At 37.0% G+C, this 19,895-nt stretch overlaps 1 protein-coding gene across 1 annotated transcript in view; it reads left to right on the plus strand.

The window, feature by feature from the left end:
* LOC128641603 (uncharacterized) overlaps nt 1-19,895 on the plus strand; it is a 75,667-nt gene that overhangs the window by 9,531 nt on the left and 46,241 nt on the right. Inside the window, exon 2 of the mRNA XM_053694142.1 lies at nt 5,591-5,714. Coding sequence (XP_053550117.1) covers nt 5,591-5,714 — 124 coding nt within the window. The remainder of the gene's footprint in view (nt 1-5,590; nt 5,715-19,895) is intronic.

Consider the following 19,895-nt stretch of genomic DNA (forward strand, 5'->3'; position numbering starts at 1 on the left):
CTGTCATCATTAGGTCAATAGTGTTTTATGCAGAATTCACCCACCTGTAACGGAATAAACGCATATATAATAGACACAATGAAACATTTTAACTAAAGTGTAAAGGCAAGGCATAGCGTCAAGTACTGAATATAAGCCAAGTGTTCTCTGGAAAGGATTATGGTGAGAGAGTTCAGTAGAGTAATGGTATAAGATTTCAATGACTAGTCGACATCAGCCTACACCTAATCGCCAGGCTTGATGATGTCCCATAGCTTCCATCATAGGTTTAGGTCTCCAATTTTTAAGCAAGACAGTTCTGCCATATACAGCATATCGGATGAGGTTAGTCCACATCTTCGCAGAGCGATCAGATCTCACTTCCTGGCTGACGCAAAGGGAATCAGTTCCGTGTGGAGTGCCACCAAGCTGCTTCAGTAGTATATTTTTCTTTAAGTTTGCGGGTTTATCAGCCAAACCGATTGGGTTGTGTGTGATTGTGGGGCTAGTGAGTGGCTGTCAGTCTCCAGATATAGCCCAATTATCACGATCCATCTGTTCGCTATCTACAGCCATTTTTTTTTCACTGAGATCCCTGTAGTACCTGTATGCATCGATCTTCTGTGACAGATATAAGTCCAGAGGCCCTTTTTATTTTGTTAGGAAGGGCAGGTGCCTGTCGATGGGGCTCAGGAGCATAGCAACCCCTCTCAGATCCAGGCTAAGGGGCTATTTGGATGTAGTTGGTAATGTTGCCTGTTACAAGTGAGCTAAATGTAGACTGCAATGTCTCAATGAAGGTGGCGTGATAAACATCTAATAGTTTGCTGACTCCATTGCATTCATAAGTGATGTATTTAGCTTTGATATATCCAGTAAATGTTGAAGTTAGCGTGTCTTTTTTTGAGAAAGCCACTACCTCGTTTCTATACCTCTTAGGGCGTTTTTTCAGCGCAAATGGCTGTTAGTTCTGAGTCTCCATCAGAAGGGTGGGGGACGGTAAATGCCGATCTAGGCCGCTAGAAGGCCTCCGCTGTGTATCAAATATATATACAGGTAGCCCTCAGTTTACGCCGGGGTTAGGTTCCAGAAGGAATGGTTATAAATCGAAACCATTGTAAATTGAAATCCAGTTTATAATGTAAGTCAATGGGAAGTGAGGGAGTTAGGTTCCAGGCCCCTATCAAAATTGTCATAAGTAACACCTAATACATTATTTTTAAAGCTTTGAAATGAAGACTTTAAATGCTAAACAGCATTATAAACCTAATAAAATAATCACACAACACAGAAAATATAATTAAACTAAGTTAAATGAACAAAAACATTTGTTAAACAGCATTATAAACCTAATAAAATAAACACACAACACAGAAAATATAATTAAACTAAGTTAAATGAACAAAAACATTTGCTAAACAGCATTATAAACCTAATAAAATAATCACACGACACAGAAAATATAATTAAACTAAGTTAAATGAACAAAAACATTTGCTAAACAGCATTATAAACCTAATAAATTAATCACACAACACAGACTTCACTTGCATTTTTTGGCAAACAGTTCTTTCTATGCATTCCAATCTGGACTGATTTATAGACAGGAAGATCTTGTTCCTTTGAAATCTGCTCGATAGCTCAGGTCTGGTTAAACTGATTAATTTCAGCTTGCTTGGCTTTGCTGCAACACAAGCGGACAGCTCCACCTACTGGCTATTTTAATAAATGCACTGCTTCTCAATGCTTTTCAATAGCAGTCAGATGACTGGAAAAAAAGGTTGTTATTCTGAAACGGTGTAAATTGAACCGTTGTAAAACGAGGGCCACCTGTATAAAAATACATCTTTAGCAATGTATCTGTATATATCTCTATGTTAAAGTACTTTGGCAGGGGGCCTGTCTGACCAGCGACCAAGATGGCTGCTCTTCGTTAACGGCTGAACACTGGAGCTGATTACTGTTTTTTTCGCTCTTCAGACCAACAAAATCAGTTTCTTTTTAGTGTGGCTGAGTAGAATTATATATGAGAAGCAAACGTATGCAATTTTCACACATCATTACAGCCTGGCAGACCGATATATATATATACTGTAAATATATATTTGTTTTAAAAAACATCAGATATATGTAGAAATATTTAATTATAAATAAACAGAACATAATTCGCTATATTATGAACATTGGAATATGAAATATTCATATTTTCATGTTGGGTTATTGCAATTGCAAAAATGCGATTGTGTTTGTGCGATAGACGGTTGTTGACCCACACTTTTTTTCTCCATTGACTTATATGGGAGAATACGTGCAGGAGCACGCGATAATTGATGTTCAGATTTTTGTGCAAGTCGGGTTACCGCTTGCGCAAAATACGTTTTTTTTAACTTGTAATATGAACACAACCCGACTAGAGCAAAAAGCTTAACTCTAGCGGAGTTTTCACGATTACAAAAATGCACAATACTGCCACCACTTTAATCTAGCCCACATTTAGCTAAAATGTAAATCTATCAGGTTTAAAAAGAAAAAGCTAAGAATGAAGGCAGTTTACTACTTTACTTTTAGTTTCATTCTTGTATTATATAAGCAAATGGATTGAACTTGTCACACCTACTTAGTTCCTGTATTTAAACGAAGATCAGACTTTGATATGTTTGTGCATGAATCTGTAATTATAATTCTAGTAAATCTGAGCACAAGCAAATGTTGTCTTTTCTATCAGTCTAATATAGTTTTAAGGGACTCTGTATTCAGCTGTTTTCTATGTTTCATCCAAAAGAGGAGAGTTATTTTTTTAGGTTTTATTTATTTTTCTTTTTTTTTTTTTTTAACTCATATTCCTGAACTGAGTAAAACAAAGTTTTCTCATAATATTCAGGGCAAAATTCTCTAAAGCTCTCTAGCCTGGTGAGATTATCTAAGATACCTTGTCAATACTGTGAGGTCCGTATACAGAGTTGGGGATGTGAAGAAGAGATGTATAAACTGCAATGAGTTTTTGATGTGTATGTATGTGTGTTTGTCAGTGTGTATATGTGTCTATGTGTGTGTATGTCAGTGTGTGTATGTGTGTGTGTGTGTATGTCAGTGTGTGTATGTGTATGTGTATGTGTGTATGTCAGTGTGTGTGTGTATGTGTGTATGTCAGTGTGTGTGTGTATGTGTGTATGTCAGTGTGTGTGTGTGTATGTGTGAATATCAGTGAGTCTGTGTGTGTATGTCAGTGTGTGTGTGTATATGTGTGTGTGTATGCCAGTGTGTGTATGTGTGTGTATGTGTGTGTATTTGTGTGTGTATGTGTATATGTCAGTGTGTGTGTGTATGTCAGTGTGTGTGTGTGTGTATGAGTGTATGTCAGTGTGTGTGTGTATGTGTGTGTGTGTGTGTATGTCAGTGTGTCTCTGTGTGTGTGTCTGTGTGTGTGTGTGTGTGTATGTCAGTATGTGTATGTCAGTGTGTGTATGTGTGTGTATGAGTGTATGTCAGTGTGTGTGTGTATGTGTATGTGTGTGTGTGTGTGTATGTCAGTGTGTCTCTGTGTGTGTGTCTGTGTGTGTGTGTGTATGTCAGTGTGTGTGAGCATGTATAGGAATGTGTGTATATGTGTGTGTATGTGTGTGTGTCAGTGTGTGTATGTATGTGTGTGTGTGTGTATGTCAGTGTATGTATGTGTGTATATGTGTGTGTATGTGTGTGTGTGTATGTGTGTGTATGTGTGTATTTTTTGTGAGCATTTATAGGAATATAGGAATGTGTGTGTGTGTGTGTGTTTGTTTTACTGTGTAATACTAAATTACATATTTTAATTAAGTTTGCTATCTAAAAAAAATTTTTTTTTGTAATGTTCTTTTTTTTTTAGGAACATAATTATGTTAAAAATAGTGGACACATCCTTTTCATTTTTCAATAGTGCATTTTTAAACACTGCAATATGAAAAACTTGTTTTTAAAAAAAGGTGGCTTTTTTAACATTGTTTGGAGTAGATTTATCAAATGTCGGATGGACATGATCTGCTGTAGGGAATCATGTCTGCCCGAAATCACTAAATGCAGACAGCATACGCTGTCTGCATTTAACATTGCACAAGCATTTCTAGTGAAATGCTTGTGCAATGCCGCCCGGCCGCTAGCAGGGGGTGTTATTCATCCCGATCATATCTGATCGGAATGATTGCTGTCCGCCACCTCAGAGGTTGTGGATGAGTTAAGGAGTAGCGGTCTTACAACCGTTGCTTCTTATATTAAGTTTCCAGCGAGCCGGGGGTAGATTGCAACATCCGCTGCTTAATAAATCTACCGCAATATGTATACTTGCTACAAGTTCACACCGTACTGAATGTGTTTAGTTCTAAAAATGTTCTTTAGTTATAACACATTTGTTACAGTGTGACTATGATGTTAGACACAAGCACGTTCAATGGCCTGCCTTTTACTCTTCTTTCCCATGGTCATGTGATCCCTGTATAAACCAGTCACAGTGGTTACGTCAAACAATGGCCTGCCTTTTACTCTTCTTTCCCATGGTCATGTGATCCCTGTATAAACCAGTCACAGTGGTTACGTCAAACAATGGCCTGCCTTTTACTCTTCTTTCCCATGGTCATGTGATCCCTGTATAAACCAGTCACAGTGGTTACGTCAAACAATGGCCTGCCTTTTACTCTTCTTTCCCATGGTCATGTGATCCCTGTATAAACCAGTCACAGTGGTTACGTCAAACAATGGCCTGCCTTTTACTCTTCTTTCCCATGGTCATGTGATCCCTGTATAAACCAGTCACAGTGGTTACGTCAAACAATGGCCTGCCTTTTACTCTTCTTTCCCATGGTCATGTGATCCCTGTATAAACCAGTCACAGTGGTTACGTCAAACAATGGCCTGCCTTTTACTCTTCTTTCCCATGGTCATGTGATCCCTGTATAAACCAGTCACAGTGGTTACGTCAAACAATGGCCTGCCTTTTACTCTTCTTTCCCATGGTCATGTGATCCCTGTATAAACCAGTCACAGTGGTTACGTCAAACAATGGCCTGCCTTTTACTCTTCTTTCCCAGTGCATATGTACAGTAAAAATGTGTTAAATTCATTAATAACGTATTTTTATTGTTTTTAAATACATTTTATTTTAATAAAGTTTTTCCCCCATTTTATTTTAATTAAAGTGTTTTTCTGTGTTTTTTATCCCTAAATAAAATTTCTGTCCTTGGCGATAAAAAGGTTACAAATAAAGTGTCAAAATATCTAGATAAATCACCTTGGTTGTATAAAATTCTGCAATTATATACTTTTGTGTAGCAGTTTTTAATTGGGTTACGGCTATCTAGCCTACAGTCCAATGTTAGCATTAAGCCTATAAGTAACCCCCATAGAAGTCCTGAAGTTAGCACACATTTTCACTTTCAGTTTGTAGTACTAGCACTAACCTGACTATTTATTTACCTTGAGCGCAGTTAGTACTCAAGAGCGATAACAATTATCGTGCCACTTGTGATCTAGCCCTGTTATGAAGAACTATGTTAACAAAGAATATTCCTTAGTTTTAGAGCATAAACCAACTGTATCTAAGCTGGGAAATTTCGGTCATGAAATTATTTCGTTTGTTTCCCAGGTAATTTGCTGCCATTGGACAAAGAGGTAAAGTGGCACACTAATACAACAGACACAATTTGCCGGCTGTTGGATGAAGAAAGTGAAAACGACTCTGATTTTGTGATTCCTATTTTTGTATACAGGTAACGAAGCAACGAAACAAAATAACATATGTTTGTTACGTTTATTTTTCATGAAATTCAGAAATTCTTTGGAAAGTGTTTTTGTTAAAGTGACAGTAATGTCAAATTAAACTCTCATGATTCAGATAGAGCAGACAGCATTCCAATTGCTTTCTACTATCAGATTTGGTTTGTTTCTTGATATTCTTTTTTAAAGAGTTAACCTGGATAGGCTCAGGTGCAGCAGTGCATTACTGGGAGCTAGATGCTGCACATATATGCCTCTTGTCAGTGGCTCACCAGATGTTTTCATCTACCAGTAGTAGCACATTTATTGCTAGAAATAAACTGGAAAGTGTTTAAAATTGTATGATCTATCTAAATCAAGAAAGTATAATTTTTACTTTACTGTCACTTTTAAAGAAATGAAGCATTACAACAGAATTATTGGTAGGCAAATATTAGAGACAATTCATATTTTATTAAATTTGCAATTCAAGTAAGTTCAAGAAAACTGTACATTAAGTTGTGTTTTAATAGAATGGGGAAGCCAAAACTTTTTTTGGTAACTTATATGGATGTAAAACCCAACTTTTTTTCTTTCATGATTCAGTAAGTCCATTTTAAATTAATATATATATGTATATTGTATATTAATTTGTCACAACAAAGGAAACGTAGCTAGTGGAGTTTAAGCAAACGAGCATAACGATTTGTCATTTGTTAGTTACTTGTACTGGGCATATAAACAGATAGCAAGGGGGAGACTCACAGTGACCAAGTGCGCATGTGCATGAAACGCGTCTGCTCTGGATTTTATCATTGTCCTTGTTCAGACCCTTTTCTGTTTTTAAAGTCCCAATAAACTTTTTGATATTTTACGTATGGGCTGTGAGCGCTTTTTCTTTGTTGGACTGCTATCGTTTGTTAGCGTGTGGAACAGACACCCCAGGATAAGCAGCCGTAGCCCTTTTGTCCTTAGGATCTGGATCCTGCCCACTCTCCATTGAGCAGTTGCACCACATAATCTTGTGGGTCTTCAGAGAGCGCTCCGTTGTACAGGTCTGTGGATTGACTTGGTCAACTGATAATACGCTGCAATCCTGCGTCTTATTTGACACAAGATTGATCCGTCTTAGTTAACTAAGCGTCAAGAGCGTCAAATGTTGTAATGTGTGACGAAATACAAGCTCCCGCAATTTCAATCCAACGCAGATCGATGCTTGCGTCATTACAGATGTTTCAAATTCACATTTGACTCTATTTGACCATTTTCCCAATTTATCAAACATTTAACAGCTACGCTCGCGTGTATTCCAAAGCAGCGTACCTTGAATTCAATACGCCACCCTTGAGGCCGCAGATGCCATAGAACTCAATGGGAGTCGGAAAACACAGAAAGCTTATGTTCGATGCTGCAAGAGAATGAAGTATATTACATAATAAAAGTAAATTAGAAACTTTATTAAAATTGTATACCCTTTCTAAATCAAACAATATTATTGCTACACATTTAGTGCACTAGTAGATATAGGGATAAAAATGAAAAATACATTACTATTCCTCCAAATTTGTTGCAAACTTTTGCCCCAAACTTGTTGCACTAATAGATATAGAGATAAAAATTAAATAAATACACAACATAATATAGCTAACTTACTTAATTATTTTTGAAAAATCTATTTGCACCATGTTTAAGCCATGTAATACAAGTCCCGCTCTCCACTTCGCACCAAATTTAACGCAACACTTTTCGCACTAATTATGATGCAAACTCCTAAACAACCCACACTAGTGAATTTTTCAACCACTTTTGATTGGAATATGCATAATCACATGATTTATGATATCAGCCAATCTGATTCAAATATACATTTTAAACTATCACTAAGTATCAGTAAGAAATGTCATCTTATATGCCAGCCCATTTTATAACACCTGTGTAGGGGTGGTTTTTAAAACTAGATTGCAATTAGGAGGGGTTACACAGGTACAGAGAGAAAACTGGCCCAGCTCTTAAAATATCCATTGATTGCAAATAAATACATATTATACCCTGATTACATGTTATATTCGCAATTATTCCTGCTCAGAATAATAATACATTTAAACTATATACATATAGTGGTATAAATAAACACAGAGATATGAAAGATAACATTGTTTAGAACAGAAATAGGAATTTAGGGACATGTAAATATGTGGACAAAGAAAGAAAAACGATGGCACTACTGGTATTGTGTCATAATTCCCTATATTATGCTATATTCAACCAGTATCCTTACTAACTACAAGGGACCATACTTGACCTAGTTGGCATATTAGGGATTTATACAATCCTGCTAAGTCTAGAAACTAATGCAGCAGACTACAGGACAATACCATTAATCTCTGGTACCATAGTTAATATTTTTTAATATAGGTGTATTTCTAAATAGTTTTTTCCTTGCACACAAATTCCCCGTTCACTTCACTTTTATTACCCGCGACCTATATGGGGGTCTTATTAAATAAACACTTTTGCCCCTTCTTCCTTTTCCCCTTTACAATATTATTTGTATTACGCACCCCTATTCTTAGGTATTTCACATTTATGCACAGTAACAACAAACACTTATAGAAGAGCATCATTTAATTCAATGAAGGGTTATTTTAATCCTTTCTCACCTTCAATGTATTTCTGATCGATATTTATTTAAATTATCAGAAACTTTCCTCCGATCCCTTCACTGTTACAGTCTTTATTAGTATTTCTTTTTACCACAGTACCTCCTTGCGCTCGCAGAAGCATTAGTATTTGTAATTAAAAAAAATTAATATATATATATATATATTTTTTCTCTCACCTTGACTTTCACGTCACTTTTTTAACAAGTGTGGACACCTTTTTTAAGCCTAATCACAGTTTTTCGGGGAGGGGGCTTTATTCGCCCACATACTTTTGTTCCGCAAGGTTATTTATTGATCTGACAGCTGATACGCCTATAAACAAACTGTTTAGTCTATTTATTCTGTCAATCGGCTATCTGGTACCTATTCAGTGCATGCCGCAAGCTAGGATTGTATGACACTTTGGCCACACCTCTGAGCCGACCAATCCCTCACTTGTAAGATCTGAACCAATCGTGAGGTTTAATTCCACCACTCCCCCCTCAGCAAGCCTATTAAAGCTCAGCACAATGGCAGGCGCCCCACCTTTGACAAAGCCGAACTGGCGAAACATGTCAGGGCGTGCTGAGACTCTGTGTCTCTTTTTTTAAACTTTTTTGCAGTGGCGAGTGATTGCTATTATTTAGAAATTTAAACTAATGGATGTGTGTGAATGTGTGAATGTTGTTAGTGCTACGATACTGATCCTGGGTGATTTTTACTCTGAACCACCAATATAACATTTAGTTGATATCGCTCTCTTGAGGGCTGCATTAGCAGGTCCAGTGGGGGGAAAAAAAGTATTCAATCTTTATACTGGGTAATTTGAGCTTTATTCTGAACTACCAATATAACTTATAGTTGATATCCTTCTTTTGTGAGCTGCAATAGCAGGTCTAGTAGAAAGCAAGTATTTCTCTTATAACATCATGACAACACAATTTATAATAATACAATATATACTTTAAACCATCGGAATAAAATTATAAGAGGCTTGCTTTAATATTGGTATTGTAGTTTCTCTACAAACATTACAGTTGTTTTACTAATACAAGGTACCAGCTCAGCACAGAACTAATTTAGGCATTACTGACTGCCTTATAAATATAGAGAATTACATTAACGTTTTATGCTGGTTAAACATATTAGCCAAAACTAGCTCCTGGTAACAACCCGGGAATATTGTTCCTGATCCACACATTTAATTTTCCCAGCCCACTACCAATTATGCTAGTAATACTAGCATAAACATACTTATACCCTATAGAGAATGTATCAGCCTGAATAGGATCAGTAACCTCCAGTAACTTTTACTATTTATAATCATAAGGGTGTTGTACTCACATATATTCCTAGTGGTATACAATCTGGTCTGAATACATTCCAGATCATTTTTGCATTTCCACCAATGGTATCACATTAAGTACACCACTAATAACCTCAAATAAGAGGGAGTGGTAAGCACTACAATTGACTCACACACAGGACTTGTGTCCACCAGTATTGTACTGACATATTTTTTATTATTTTTTCCTGTTGCCTCCCTCCTTAGTATGATATTTAGTCAGTTTCGCGGTCTTCCACTGTGGTTTTAACCCACTTTATTTCTTTTTAACTCTGTATTAAAAGTTACGTTTTAAAACCTGCCATAAATCCTGGGCCTTCCATAACTAGTATACAGTGGCCCCTCCGTTTAGTATTGTAGAGTGCTATCTAAGTACATTCTTCTCAATTGCTTCGGAAATTGGTGCCTTTCTCTAGGACATGTAAATATGTTTGCAAAAGATTTCTGACATAACACACACACATATATATATATATAAAATTAAATAAAAGCATATCATGACTTCTAGAAATACAAATACACATTAATTTATATGAACGTATCATATAACAAATAAATCTAAAAATAACTTTCTATGAGATATTGTTTGTTGAGGTATAAATGTAGCTATTTCTTAGACATTAACAGATAAAAAATAAAAGATTAGCTTTAGAGAAATGTGCTTGTTCATGGTCAGTAATGAAATGGTATAAATAAAGTTGAGAAAAAACAGAATAACCGCAACATTGATGACTGTTAGTTAACAACAGTCGAATGCTCATCGCGCCATACTTGACGCGCATGTTTTTGGATTTTTTTTTATAAATAAGGCCATCGTATGTGGATCTGCGGCAGCGAAGTCTGGCAATGTCTGACAAGTGTATTGACGCCGGCAAATGCACCAAGATTGACGCTTTGATAAATATCCCCCTACGTGTCAGCAGTCCTAAAGCCACACGATAAACCTAGGTACAGTCGTTAAAGAACCTCCTCAAAGATGGCCAAGCACCCGCTCAATAAAGCTGGAGGACAACGTTTAATAGTAACGGGTAAACATTAATAATAACCCCTTATTAAACTCTGCAGTAATCTGTTTAGGGCTATATAGCGTGTTTAAAGGGACAGTCTATTCCAAAATAAACGTTCATGATTCAGATAGGGCATGTCATTTTTAAACAATTTTCCAATTTACTTTTATCACCAATTTTGCTTTGTTCTCTTGGTATTTTTAGTTGAAAGCTAAACCTAGGAGGTTCATATGCTAATTTCTAAGCAATTGAAGGCCGCCTCTTCTCTCAGGACATTTTGACAGTTTTTCACCACTAGAGGGTGTTAATTCATGTGTGTCATATAGATAACACTGTGCTCACGCACGTGGAGTTCCAGGGAGCCTTCACCGATTGGCTAAAATGCAAGTCTGTCAAAACAACTGAAATAAGGGGGCAGTTTGCAGAGGCTTAGATTCAAGATAATCACAGAGATAAAAAGTGTATTTATATAACTGTGTTGGTTATGCAAAACTGTGGAATGGGTAATAAAGGGATTATCTATCTTTAAAAACAATAAAAATTCTGGTGTAGACTGTCCCTTTAAGGCTATTGCTTTTCTTCACTCACCCCACTAAATGTAACAGACATCGCCCATATTTCTGTGGTTCTCAGAATACCTCCTTTAGAGCTCAGACATTAAGGAGATCTATCACCTGTAGTAGATTCTGTGTATCATATCCACCGCTGCTCGTGAGGCCGTAAACCCGGAAGTCACATGGGAACTTAATGCCCAATCGTTGCAGCGCAAATTACGTCACTGGTTTCTCGCTTGTATCATAGGCATCGTCACTGAATGAAGGAGGCAATCAAAGTAGGAATGGAGCCTCTGTGCTCCATATAGAAATAAGACAAACAAAGTTCCATAGAGCCTCCAAATGTGAAAGTAAAAATGAATCCTTTATTCGAACATCATTAAAAATATATGGAAACCATCAGGTAAAATTAGCCATATAAACGTCTGACCAGTTTCAGTCTCTCGACCGTAATCATAGACTGCCTATCTACACAAGGGACTCGCCCTCTATAGACACATAAAAACATCTGATTGGTTAAACCAAATTGGCCCTATTTTAATTCTTTCAGTTCTATATATTAGAGATATTAACGAATATTAATCATGAGGTGATTGGATAATTACTTACAACAGTCTTATAGGTAATAAATCAAATTCCACACTAGCATACTTGTAGTAGTGACAGATATAAAGATTTAAATTTTCCTAAAATTCATTGGAACATTTATCAAGCCATTGTAATGATAGTATCTATTAATAGAGTCTTGTCTGTATGCGACCAATGACACATAAATGATGTTTGTATGGCCAATTTTACCTGATGGTTTCCATGTATTTTTAATGATGTTCGAATAAAGGAATAATTTTACTTTCACATTTGGAGGCTCTATGGAACTTTGTTTTTCTTATATATATATATATATATATATATATATATATATATATATATATATACAAACTTGAAGGGCCACTCTCCCAAACGAAAGGGAGTCATAGAACCAGGGTGCAATAACATATCATCTAAAGGATCATAGTTCATGTCCAAGGATGTTTGCACTCTCTAGATTTAACACACTTGAATTTTATTGTATAACTTTTCAGGGCCTCCACCCCTTCCTCAGACAAACCATCCCCAGTGAAACCCAGTGTATAATTAGCCTGTAAGCTCCTCCCACCAGTGCACAACCAATCAGCAAACAATTACACTGCAAATATCACAAAAACACATGATAAAAATAAACTCATCAATATTGTTGGGGCCTATTTATCATAGTGTCAACTATGTTGCATTCACCTGCATCAATACGCTCGCCTAAGATCGGCAAACATTGCGGTGGCGTATCTCAATACGCTCTCATTATTTATAAATAAAGTTGTCAAAAACACGCGCACCAAGTACGGGGTGAAGAGCATCGGACTGTTGTTAACTAACAGTCATCAATCTCGCGTCTAATTGTGTTTTCCCAACTTTATTTATACCATTTCACTAAACACTGATGGTATACTAAAATGTTTAACCCCTATCGCGCTGCTCCCCTACATGGCTGCAACCTAAATAATGTTATTAACCTCTATCCTGCTGCTCACCGACACCGCTGCAACCTAAATAAAGTTATTAACACCTATCTCGCCGCTCCCAGACACCGCTGCAACATAAATAAACTTATTAACCTATATCCCGCCACTCCCTGACACCACTGCCACTAAATAAACGTATTAACCCCTAAACCTCTGGCCACCCACATCACCACCACTAACTAATCCTATTAACCCCTAAACCATCAGTCCCACATTGCTAAAAAGCTAACCATTGCCCTGAAAAGGGCATTTGGATGGGCATTGCCCTTAAAAAGGCATTTAGCTCTTTTGCCATGCCCTGAAAAGGGCAATCAGCTCTTTTATGAAAAGCCCAAACCCTAAGCTAAAATAAAAACCCATTAAAAAAAAAACCTTTAAAAAAAACACTAACCCCCGACGATCCACTTACTGTTATTGAAGTCCCTGCTTGAAGGATCCATCCAGCCGGTGAAGTCCTCATCCAATTGGCAAGAAGTCTTTATTCAAGCGGCAAGAAGTCTTCATCCAGGCGGCAAAAAGTCATCATCCAGACAGCATCTTTTATCTTCATCCATCTGGTGTGGAGCAGGTCCATCCTGAAGACATCCGGCGCAGAGCATCCTCTTCATACGGTCACTACCGTAAACTGAATGGTCAATGCAAGTGATGCCATCAAAAATGGCGTCCCTTGCATTCCTATTAGCTGAAAGATTTCAATCAGCCAATAGGAATTAGAGCTGCTAAAATCCTATTGGCTGATCCTATCAGCCAATGGGATTGAATTCTCATCATATTGGCTGATCCAATTAGCCAATAGGATTGAACTCTCATCCTATTGGCTGATCCAATCAACCAATAGGATTGTGCTCTCATCCTATTGGCTTAACCAATCAGCCAATAGGATTGAGCTCTCATCCTATTGGCTGATCCAATCAGCCAATTAGATTGAGCTCTCATTTGATTGGATCAGCCAATAGGATGAGAGCTCAATCCTATTGGCTGATTGGATCAGCCAATAGGATTTTAGCAGCTCTAATTCCTATAGGATGATTTAAATCTTTCATCCAATTGGAATGCATTTTTGATGGCATCACTTGCATTGACCATTCAGTTTACGACTGCGACCGTATGAAGAGGATGCTCCACGCCGGATGTCTTCAGGATGGACCCGCTCCGCGCTAGATGGATGAATACAGAAGATGCCGTCTGGATGATGACTTCTTGCTGCCTGGATGAAGACTTCTTGCTGCTTGGATGAAGACTTCTTGCTGCTTGGATGAGGACTTCGCCAGCTGGATGGATCCTTCAAGCGGGGACTTCAATAACTATAAGTGGATCATCGAGGGTTAGTGTTAGGTATTTTTAAGGTTTTTTTTGGGTGGGTTTTTATTTTAGCTTAGGGTTTGGGCTTTTCATAAAAGATCTGATTGCCCTTTTCAGGGCATGGTAAAATAACTAAATGCCCTTTTCAGAGCAATGGTTAGCTTAGGTTATTTTAGATAGCTTTTTATTTTGAGGGGTTGGGTGGATGGGTTTTACTGTTGCGGGGGGTGTTTGTAATTTTTTTTACAGGTAAAAGAGCAGGTATCGTTGGGGCAATGCCCCACAAAAGGCCCTTTTAAGGGCCATTGGCAGTTTATTGTAGGCTAGGGTTTTTTATTTTGGGGGGGGACTTTTTTATTTTGATAGGGCTATTAGATTAGGTATAAATATCTTAACTTGTGATAATTATTTTTTTATTTTTAGTAATGTAGTGTCTTTTATTTTTTGTAACTTAGTGTTTATTTTTTGTAATTTAGTAATTTGTAATAATGTTTCATTGTATATTTAAATAATTTTAGTAGTGTTAGGTTTTTTTTTTTTTTTTTTTTTTTATTGAGGTTCAATTCACGGCTTACAAACAGAAAATAAACAGCAGTAAAGTCAAAACAGATAGTTCTTGCCAACATTAAATACAATACAAGTCATACTGGATAAACATATCTTAGCCATAAGGAGATATTGAAAATTATAAGTAAATAAAATGCTTGCCGGAAGGTAACTGTATGCCTTCTAAATGACAGATAGGGCCACTTTTGGACCCTGTAATGTGAAGAAATAGAATAGATACATAGATAACCAAAAAAAAAAAAAAATAAGAAAAAAAGAAATATATAGAAGGCAATAATGATCATAATGAGGCCACTTTTGGGTCTCAACATAAAACCTCACTTTTCTTGTTTTATATAATGCGTAATTGTGGTCATGTGTCATCATAGGGAGATACAACCCATAGGTTTCAATATTTGTGTACATCTTGCATATATCGAAGGCTCACTATTGAACAGGAAACCAGAGGAGTGTCAGCTTGAATCAGAATTGCTCATTTTGGGAGTTTTGCTTCCCTCCACTTAAGGTACATAAAATAAATGACAGCGGCAAATGTGGCTAAAAAGACTGTGCGTCCAAACAGGGAAACAAAAACTAGGGAGCATAGCAAGGTGCACTGCCTCGGCCGCAAGCAGCTCAGCCAAGCCACCCCCTATCGATATCTATTTTACCCTTCAATTCTGGTGGGAAAAAAAAAATAAATAAAAATAAATAAATAAATAGTAATTGTGTGATATAATTAGGGCTCTCCAGTGTTAGGTTTTTTTAATATGTAATTTATTTTATTTAATTGCTAGTTTAATTTAATTGTAGTATAATAGTTAGGTTAGGTTAATTTATCTTTTTATTAGTTTATTTTAATTCTACAGGTAAGTTTTAATTTATTTTAAAATAGGGATGTTGTAATCTTAATTTAAAATTAGGGGGTTGTTAGGTTTAGGGGTTAATAGCTTAATTTAGTTTTTATTGATGTGGGGGTTGAGGGTTTAGGAGTTAATAGGTTTAGTTAGTGGTGGTGATGTGGGAGGCTAGAGGTTTAGGGGTTAATATGTTTATTTAGTGGCGGCGGTGTTGGGGAGCGGCGAGATAGGGGTTAATACATTTTATTTAGGTGTCAGCAATGTCGAGGGCGGCAGATTAGGGGTGTTTAGACTCAGAGTTTATGTTAGGGTGTTAGGTATAAACGTAACTTGTTTTCAACCATATAAATCGATAGGATATCTGGCAGCATCGAACATAAAGGGACAGTATACTCATTTTCATATAACTGCATGTAATAGACACTACTATAAAGAATAAGATGCACAGACACTGATATAAAAATCCAGTATAAAACGGTTTAAAAACTTACTTAGAAGCTCTCAGTTTAGCTCTGTTGAAAAGGCAGCTGGAAAGCCCACTGCAAGTGGCAAATAAGACACTCCCCCCTCCCCCTTCTTTTGCATATGAAAAGATCCTTTACACAAACAGGAGCAAGCTGGAGAAGGTAGCTGACGGTATTCAAATAAAACTTTGGGGCTTGGTTAGGAGTCTGAAAATCAGAGCAATGTTATTTAAAAATAAGCAAAATTATACATTTTTAAAAAAAACAAACTTTATGGGCTTTATAAATAGATCATCTACAAAACATTTATGCAAAGAAAAAATGAGTGTATAATGTCCCTTTAAGCTTTCGGTGCTTTCAGACTTCCATTAATTTCTATGGTATCCATGACCTCAAGGGTGGCAGATTGAAAACCAGGTACGCTGCATCGGAATAGCCGCGAGCGTACCTGTTAAATGTTTGATAACTGGGAAAAGGTGTCAAATATAGCCGAATGTGGATTTGGAACATCTGTAATGACGTAAGCATCGATCTGCGTTGAATTGAGACCGGCGGATCGTATATTACTTCACAGATTTCAACATTTGCCGGTCTGTAGCCTTTGATAACTAGGTCAGATCAATCTTGCAACCATTATGCTGCGGAATTCTGGCGTATTTGCGGTTGACAGCTTCATAAATAGGCCCCTGTGCATCAAAAAAATTCAATCATAATTGTAAGGCAAGATAAAGTGCATCTTATATATCTGAACTCAATTAATAAAGTATTACCCTATGGGGCCGATTTATCAACCCATCAATCGGCCCCAATGTAGCTGTTTCCATGTGAGCCTTCAGACTCACCGGAAACAGGAGTTAAGAAGCAGTGGTCTTAAGACCGCTGCTCCTTAACTCATCCACCACCTCTGAGGCAGTGGACAGCAATCAGCCTGATACGATACGATTGGGTTGATTGACACCCCCTGCTAGCAGCCGATTGGCCGCAAATCTGCAGGGGGTGGTATTGCACAAGCATTTCACTAGAAATGCTTGTGCAATGATAAACGCTGACAGTGTATGCTGTCTGCATTTATCGATGTGCGGCGGATATGATCCACTACAGCGGATCATGTCCATCCGCACAATGATAATTCGGCCCCTTTGTAATAAAAATCACTGGTATATAAAAATATAAGTGAAAAACTAAATGCAATAAATGAAGCCAGGGTATCTTACCTAAAAAAATAAAGATTTGTTTACTATATGGGTGTATAAGTATACCAGTAAGATTCAATGTTTAGCAGGGCTAAAATTCCCACTCGCTCACTAGCACAGGGCGAGTAGAATTAGAACTTGGGTAGTAGGTCTCGCTGATTTCAGGCCTGGGAAAAATACAAAAAGAGAGGATGAAGAAGGCTGTTTGGCCATCAGTAACAAGTAGCATCTCTAAATGTATATGGAAGAGCTATGGAGCTGTTACATACAAAAACGTGAACCACAAAGGTAGCTTAAGAGATGTCAAGAGGTTTTAAAGATTTTTGCTTTCAGAGATTCTAGTCATGTTGCAAAGTTAGTAAGGGAATGTGCTTAAAACCTTTATTGAAATCCTATGTTTGTTTTAGCAAATACCTAAAAGGGACAATTTGCTCAAGCAAGCAGCTGATAACTTTTTTTTTGCATTCAGAGTAACTGCACTATTTTTCTTCTACCCCCCACTGCCACTATAGCTTGACTACATATTTTTTTATAGCAAATACTGTAGTATTGACAAGATCAGTATGGGTGGCAGTTTGCTCTGGCAAAATCAGCTGTCCCTATATATACTATATATATATATATATATATATATATATATATATATATATATATGGCAAAATAACAAGTGTATTGCATTGAGCAATGATACTTTTTTATTGGACTAACTATACATTTATAAGTTGACAAGCTTTCGGAAGAGTTCCTTCCTTTATCAAGTCTGAAGCAATACTGACCAATTCAATGGAATTTACAGATTATATCTTAAAACACAGAATAGCTAAGAAGACAGAAAGTGCAGGGAGAGGAGGAGGTGTCGTAAAAATCATGAGGGGGGCTTAGGTAACAGGCAGACAGTGTCCAGTGTAGAAGAACAGACAGGGGAAATATATAGCTATACCTAGAGCATATACTGACATAAAGCTATATATCAACATTGAATCAATATCTATAAAGATGTGAAATTGTATATACAGGGGGAATACAAAAGTTAAAAAAGACACAAGTGTGGACATAGGCTTACCTGTGTACCTATGTATAAAGAATGTGGAATATACAATGTAATTGACTAAATGAAAGTACATTACAAAAAAATTTGATAATGTGTTAAGAATCCAGAGTCCGCATTTAGTCCAGAATTGAACAAGTTGAAGTGCCTTATCATTTTCATTTCAAAGGTTTTTCTTTCCATGGTGTTTTTGAAGTTGCCTCTGAGAATTTTTATTTTGAAGTTTTGGATGAAGTGGTCAGGTTGGGTGAAATGGTGACCAACAGAGGTGCAGTATTTTGTTTCACAGTGGTTTTTGATTGAGTGTCTGTGTGAGTTCATCCGAAGGTGCAGTTTTTGGCTTGTTTCTCCAATATAGCATCCCACTTCACATGCAGTGCAATGTATCATGTATACCACATTTGCAGATATACATGAATATGCCCCTTTAATGTTATAGGATTTATTATTGTGATTTGCTGTGCTGCTTTCACAAACGTGTTGACACAGTTTGCAGAGAGCTTTATAGCAGCACTTGGTTCCATTCTGAGTCTTCTTTTTCTCAAGGGGTAGCTTCCTATGTACCAGTTTCTGCTTTAGGTTAGGTGCTTGTTTGTATGCCAGGATTGGGGGTTTTGGAAAGACTTTTTTGAGTGTGGGATCCTCTAAGAGTAGTGGCTGTAAGTATTTTATGATTTTTCGTATCCCTTCCACAGCAGGGTTGTATTTGACTACTAGTGGGATACGTGATATGTTTTTCTTCTCCCTGTATTGTAGTAAGTGTTCACGTGGAGTATTGAGGGCAGAGTTAATTTTTTTTTTATAATCCTTGTTTTGTAACCTTTTTCTCTGAATGGTAGGAATCTCTGTTCTAAGTCAGCCATGAAGAGGTTTGCGTACTGTGGTGCCATTTTGGTGCCCATGGCTGTTCCCATGGTTTGTAAGTAGATGGAGTGGTTGAAGATGAAATAATTGTGAGTAAGTATAAATTCTGTAAGTGTACTGACTGTAGAAGCACTATATGTCTGGTTAGGGCTGTCGGAGGAAAGAAAGTTTAAGCAGGCATCAATACCATCTTTATGTGGAATATTGCTGTACAGGGATTCCAAATCCATTGTCACAAGTATAGTATCCTCTGGCAATTCTGTTATCTGGCTGATTTTGTTAAAAAAATATTCTCCACTAGGACGATATTTGCTCAGTCAGAGTGTCCATGCCTGTTATTATTGGTCTTCCTGGGTTCCCTGGTTTGTGGATTTTTGGGAGCATGTAGAATGTCCCTATGCTAGGGTAAGAGGGCACCAGTTTGTCCAGTTTATGTTGCGTGTGTTAAGGGAATGTTTTAATTAGTTTTCTAAGTTGCAAAGTGTATTTCTGGGTGAGGTCCTTTTCCATTTTTTTGTAATGTTTGATCTGATAATTGTCTATTTCCCTCTGTGATGTATTCCTATGTATTCATGATCACCACTGCTCCTCCCTTGTCCGCAGGCTTAATGGTAATATTTTAATTATTTCTTAATTTTTTTATAGCATTTTTTTCTAAGTGTGAGAGGTTATACATTATTTTTTTCTGCTGTGTGTTGAGCAGAGATGCAGTTCTCAACCGGAAGCTTTCATTATAGCTGTCCAATTTTGTGTTGCGTCCTGGTGCAGGTGTGAAGATTGTGTTCTTTTTCCTTCCATTGTAGTCCTCCAT

This window comes from Bombina bombina, chromosome 11 (assembly GCF_027579735.1).
Source record: "Bombina bombina isolate aBomBom1 chromosome 11, aBomBom1.pri, whole genome shotgun sequence".
NCBI classification, from domain to species: domain Eukaryota; kingdom Metazoa; phylum Chordata; class Amphibia; order Anura; family Bombinatoridae; genus Bombina; species Bombina bombina.